This window comes from Somniosus microcephalus, chromosome 13 (genome assembly GCF_052327205.1).
Source record: "Somniosus microcephalus isolate GS21.2 chromosome 13, FLI_Smic_1.0, whole genome shotgun sequence".
Taxonomy (NCBI): domain Eukaryota; kingdom Metazoa; phylum Chordata; class Chondrichthyes; order Squaliformes; family Somniosidae; genus Somniosus; species Somniosus microcephalus.
Genome location: NC_140999.1, coordinates 17,795,360 through 17,801,359, shown reverse-complemented (window position 1 = coordinate 17,801,359; position 6,000 = coordinate 17,795,360). Strand labels below are relative to the sequence as shown.

The following is a 6,000-nucleotide window of genomic DNA, read 5'->3' as shown; positions in this document are numbered from 1 at the left end:
TAGGAAAATTAATGAGATTAGATAAAAGATTTAGAAAGTAATTAACTTTTTTAAAAAACAATATGTGTTTTAATAGCAACATTTTTTTGAAAGACGCAGAAAGCGGGAAAAAGAAAGGAAAAGTTTGGAATTAAGATGGCGGTGACTCACCTCGGTTCAGAACGATAAGGCCCACCCACACACGCACCGATTGGTCGACCGTCAGGTCACCGAAGCATAGGGTTGGTCAATCGTCCCGTCACTCGACCGTAGGAGGGCCCGGCCGCACGCGCCAGGAACCCGGCGTACGATTGGTCGACCTCGAGGTCACTCTGTCGCTAATGAGCGGATAATGAGATGCTAATGAGCGGAATTTTGAACGTTTTTCGGATACCGCGGGCGCGATTTTTGTCCGGCCGAAACGTAAATACACTTACCACCGTTTCGGAAAGGTAAACTTTCTTTCGACGTAACGCACGCGTAGGTACGCTCTATAACTTTCGAGCACATAGCCGGACAGACGCACACGTGAGGACAGACAGAAGGACAGACAGACAGAAGGACAGACAGATAGACAGACAGAAAGAAGTATCCGTTTATATATATAGATATTCAAGAAGGAGTTAGATATATTTCTTAAGGCTAAAAGGGATCAAGGGATATGGGGAGAAGGCAGGGACAGGGTACTGAATTTGGATGATCAGCCATGATCTCATTAAATGGCGGAACAGGCTCGAGGGGCCAAATGGCCTACTCCTGCTCCTATCTTCTATGTTTCTATGGAGTGAGCCTTTTGCTTGGTGGTTGCATTCCCCACCCCAAGTCAGAAGGCGCAAGATTCGAGCCCTGCTCCAGGCAGTCCCGGCGAGTGGGGGCTGGAGCTCCATCTTTGTATTCTGGGATGCTGGTGTCATGGTCTGGGTCGAGGCAGCCCATGAAGAAAACCCTCCCGCCTTATGGGACGCACCAGCCCATCGTCGGCTGGTCTAAAAGAAATGGTCACAGCCGTGGAAGGAGTGTTCAGCTCGCGGCCTGTCAGACTGTTAATCAGTCTGCGAGTCCTTCCGCTACTTCACACTTCTCCAAGGGAAGAAAGTGAAGATACGAAAACAGCAATTGAAATTAAAATCGGGCAGTGTGCAAAAATGGGTGGCTGATCGCGTTCCCGCCAGACGGGTCAGGTTAAAATGACCCCGTGCTGTCGATCACAATACAGGCAGGAACAGATAGGTTTACGTTCAGAACACTCTTGATGAAGGGCCCCACCAGATTGGCTAAGTATAGATTTCCAAAGTTGTGTGTTTTATTTAGATTTTATGTAAACCCCTATTGGATCCACGGGAGATTCAACAATATGTCTGCTGACAACCAGAGTTTTTAAAAGATTGTTTTTCTCCCCTCATTTTCATCTTGCACACACCCTGTGCTTGGCACCATTCCTGACTAAGGAGGCTAGATAGACTGCATGCTCCTAGCCGTCTGCTGGGATGGTCCCTGAGATGGCTACAAGGCTGCTGATTTATCCCTCGCTCCAGCAACACTGAAATAATTGGGAAAAATTTAATGTTTCGTTCGCAAACAAAATATGAAGAAAATATTACAAAGCTTTTCAAGGCTTGGATGAACAAGATACTAAGTAGTTACCAACCTATTAAATAGTGTAAGAACAAAACTATTTGTGTCGATATTTCACAGCTGTCCAAATAATAGAATAAAATGTGTGAACTTAGTTTGTGTACATAGCCCACGTTAACAAAATAATAAATCTCACTAAGCAGTCCATTAATGCAGCAAAATTAGCTTAAGTATGAAAACTATGTTTTACAGTACAATATTGAGTTTGCTAAATCAAAGACATCTTGAGAAAGCTAGGAAATTACTGCCACCTACTGGAACATGAAGTGTATGGCACTAAAGTTCAGTATTTGCCGTTAAAAGGAATGGATTTGATATGTGATCCCCATGGCATATTCAACAAAGAACAGAGAGTTTTCCTGGTGTCCTAGCCAACATTCATCCCTCAACCTGGAGATGCGGATTAACTAATCATTCATCTAAACGCTGTTTGTGGGATTTGCTTTGCGCACTTCTACAAAACGGATGCCACACTTTAAAGTAATTCATTGGATTGGGAGCACTTTGAGACATTTCTGAGATGCGATATTGAGCTATATAAACCCAAGTCTGTCTTTATGCTGGGAGATACATTGCCATCCATGTGAAAACCTTCCTAAAATAAAGCACAGAAATCACCCAGTAAGAGAACAGTGCAGTTGTACATACTGACAAAATGTGGAGGAGAGAAACTGCCACTTACCCACTGACCCTCTCGGAAGCTGCTGCCACTTTTAAGTTGCCTTAAATCCTGCAGCGACATTCTTTCTCGAACACTCTTCCCCACTTCCCCCCCCCCCGCCATACATCAGCATTTTAATCTCGTCGTACATGAGCTATGTGCTGGTGTCACGCCATTCAATAGGTAAATGAGATATTCCGCGAATTCCAACGCTTTGACAGCAAGCGGAAGTCCGTTCCCTCTCCGTGTAAGTGACCCCCAAGGAATTTCAGGACCAGTTTCTCTCGTGAACACTGTGATTGAGCCTGTGGGAGATGTAAGACTGCTACTTGCAAGAGTCTGTTACTGATAAATTTGACAGAGAACCATGACGTGCGAGGGCTGGGGGGGCTTCACCCATCCCTCCTGTGGCACATCATTGGTCATCAGGGAGGGGTTGTCCAGCACCTGGGGCACAGCAGGGAAAGGAGCTGATGGGGCAACTTCCTCTTAAGGTGACCACGCACCATGTGGATGCTGGGTCAAGTGCAACTGTCAAGACTGAGAGCGATAGATTCTTGTTAGGTAAGGGTATCAAGGGCTATGGAGCAAAGGAGGGTAAATGGAGTTGTGGTACAGATCAGCCATGATCTGATTAATTGACGGAAACAGGCTCGAGGGGCTGAATGGGCCTCTCCTATTCTTATGTCCTTGGTCTCCCAGCTCATTCTTTGATTCTCCTGCTTGCTGGCTGCCCCAGCCCATCGGCACCCAGAAAAGATGGCACCATGGTCTGCCTCTGATCCCCAAAGAGCAGCTGTTTCCACTCGGAAAGGTAGGGTTAAAATCGCCCCCAGTGTATCTATAATTTCCTGGTGGCTCATGCCCTCGTCAAACTGCACCTCACCTTAAGTAAGTGTCGTTGGGACAGCAGAGAAGAAAAAGGCTGGATTCTCCTCTGTGAACCCACTGGCTGCTCCTTCTCCAACCGCTGCAGGCAAATGGCGGTGAAGGCACTGGGCCTGGGTCCCTCACCTGCAGCTGCCATCTGTTTCATCCTAAGGAGAGAGTCACTGGACAGCCTGGGTGCAAGGGCTCACCTGTGTACAGTGATTGTCAGTGTTTGACAGCACCTCCATGCTGTCACTGTCAAATCATCTGTCAAAAATAGATGGTTCATGTGCCTTTAAGAAAACCGGCAGCTGAAGCGTCATCAACAGACATCATCTGACACCGGCTTTCCCTTAATTGGACAGCAAGCCCGCAGGGTGGGCTTAACAAGGCCAATCAGGGGAAAATAGCATCTGTGCATCGGACGTCACTGGGGGCGGGACAAGAACCCATAAGGTAGCAGTCCCGCCCCCAACTCGTCTCGGTGAGTAAAATCCAGCCCAAAATCTCTGCTTGTAAAAAAAAAAGTACAACTGACTGTGGAAGTTAGTAGTTAAATTATGTGTGGAGAAAAATTATAGAACAGTTTAGATCTTGGTGCAATGTTGTCTATGCATTTGTGCAACAATAATACCAGATATCTTCATTTATTTTTTTCTTCCAGTTCCTCCAACGAGGCCACGTCTTTTATTCTGCACTTCTTACTGGACTTCATTTTTGATACAAAGCATCACTTGTAGCTGGGATCCAGGACCGGAAACCCATCTAGAAACAAACTTCACGCTCCATATATCCGAGTGAGTAATCAGATTCAGCATTTAACTTTGTTTGTTCAAAACTGATGGTGGTGTTAAATCTACCAATGAGGGTTCCTCGTTCTACAAAAATAGCATAGGGAGAGTCTCAATTTGACCTGACTGAGCAAAACCCATCAAACCCAAAGCTGAACCAAGCATTCTCCATTCATATTTTTAATACAATTATAATAAATGGGAAAACTAGATTGATTTGCCACAATTAACATTTTTAATGACTGAATTTGGCTAGTTAACCCTTTTAATTTATACTTTTTAGATGTTTTGTTTATGTTTCTTATATTTTTGTACACTGCAGATGAACCACTTTTCCATTTTGGCCACTGCAGTATCACCCTCCAACACTCTCGGGTGGGTCAGCTATAGCATCGTCTAAATGCAGAGTAAAGCTACATGTCCCAACAATACGTCTTAACCACAACCTCAGAAGAACACGTCCAAATGTATGGGCCTGAATTTCTGTTCCATAGAAACAAAAACCACCCCAGATGTCATAATGGCCTCTCTGAGTTAGCCAATTAATGCTGAATTATGAGCAATTGGTACAGCAGATCCATAGCCACAGGACACTTCATTAAGTTTGCCAAAACTTAAGTCACAAAGGACCCTTGGGGCTGGATTTTACTCACTGAGACGAGTTGGGGGCGGGACTGCTGCCTTCCGGGTTCTAGTCCCGCCCCCAGCGACGTCCGATGCACAGACGCTATTTTACCCTGATTGGCCCTGCGGGCTTGCTGTCCAATTATGGGAAAGCCGGTGTCAGATGACATCAGTTGATGATGTTCCATCTGTCGGTTTTCTTAAAGGCACATGAACCATAAATTTTTGACATGATTTGACAGCGTTTGACAGCATGGAGGTGCTGTCAAACACTGACAATCATTGTACAAAGGTGAGCCCTTGCACCCAGGCTCTCCAATGGCTATCTCCTTTTGGATAAAACAGATGGCAGCTGCAGGTGAGTGTACAGAAGTGATCTGTCACTTCTCCCATTGAGGTGAGGCCACACAAACGCTTCAAAGCTTGTCACCTACAGAAAAATCTAAACACATTAAAAATGACTTTCCCAACATTTCCCTACCTCTGATACTCACCAATGTCCCATTGCATCCTTCACACCACTTCTGCAGCTGTCATCTGTACACCAACATAACAACAGACCCACAGCATGCCTCACTTACCCTGGCGGGGATCCCCGACGTCGGGAAGCCCGCAGCAGAAGTCTAAAAATTGGAAAAAGCCTCTTAACTGCCTGTTAACTAACAGGCAGTTAAGTGGCTATAATCCTCTTCCCGTTCGGGACCCGCTCCCGTTCTTTTTGACTTTCCCAGCATTCCCACCTCCAAATCCGCCTCCTCGGGGCTGGTAAAATCCAACCCTTGGTGTCAGCAGAGAGGGGAAATTTCATCCCATCAGTCTGGGTTGGATGCAAAGTTGGGTCGCAAAGGTCAAAGAACGGTGTTTCAGTGCAGCCGTAGACACCATTCTACATTTCTATTGACTGTTTTATGTAGTGTAAGTTTGTCACCAGTGTCAAAGGTAAAATGCTTCCATACGTTACTTGTTATTTTAGATTTCAACGGCAGCACCGCCAATGTTTGCTGTGAGCTGTGCTTTGTTCTGCGGGGCCTGTCTCTTTTAATGCGTGGTCCCTTTAAATTTCTGTGCCTGCGCGGTATTTATAGTGTAAAAGCCGTTGAGCGGCCTGTGTGGGACCTTTCGGGCTGCTGCTACGCACGCAGCTGAGCGGAAACACGGGGCACCGCATATTTAGCAGATGTGGAGGAGTCTGTAGTCCCAGCAGCCATTTGCTGGTCATTTTCATCTGATCCTGGATGAATACTCGAGCTCACTCAGCAACCACTTCAATAAGGTCCCACACACAAGAGGTTAGTGAACAAAATTAGGGCACATGGAATTGGGGGTAATACACTAGCATGGATTGAAAATTGGTTAACAGACAGAAAACAAAGAGTAGGGATAAACGGGTCTTTTTCAGGATGGCAGGCTGAGACTAGTGGGGTACCGCAAGGATCGGTG

At 45.9% G+C, this 6,000-nt stretch overlaps 1 protein-coding gene across 1 annotated transcript in view; it reads left to right on the top strand.

Annotated features, from left to right (window-relative positions):
• Positions 1–6,000, top strand: part of LOC147108099 (interleukin-6 receptor subunit beta-like) — a 107,097-nt gene that overhangs the window by 34,219 nt on the left and 66,878 nt on the right. The window contains exon 3 of the mRNA XM_086004586.1: positions 3,810–3,942. Within this exon, the coding sequence (XP_085860712.1) occupies positions 3,810–3,942 (133 nt within the window). The remainder of the gene's footprint in view (positions 1–3,809; positions 3,943–6,000) is intronic.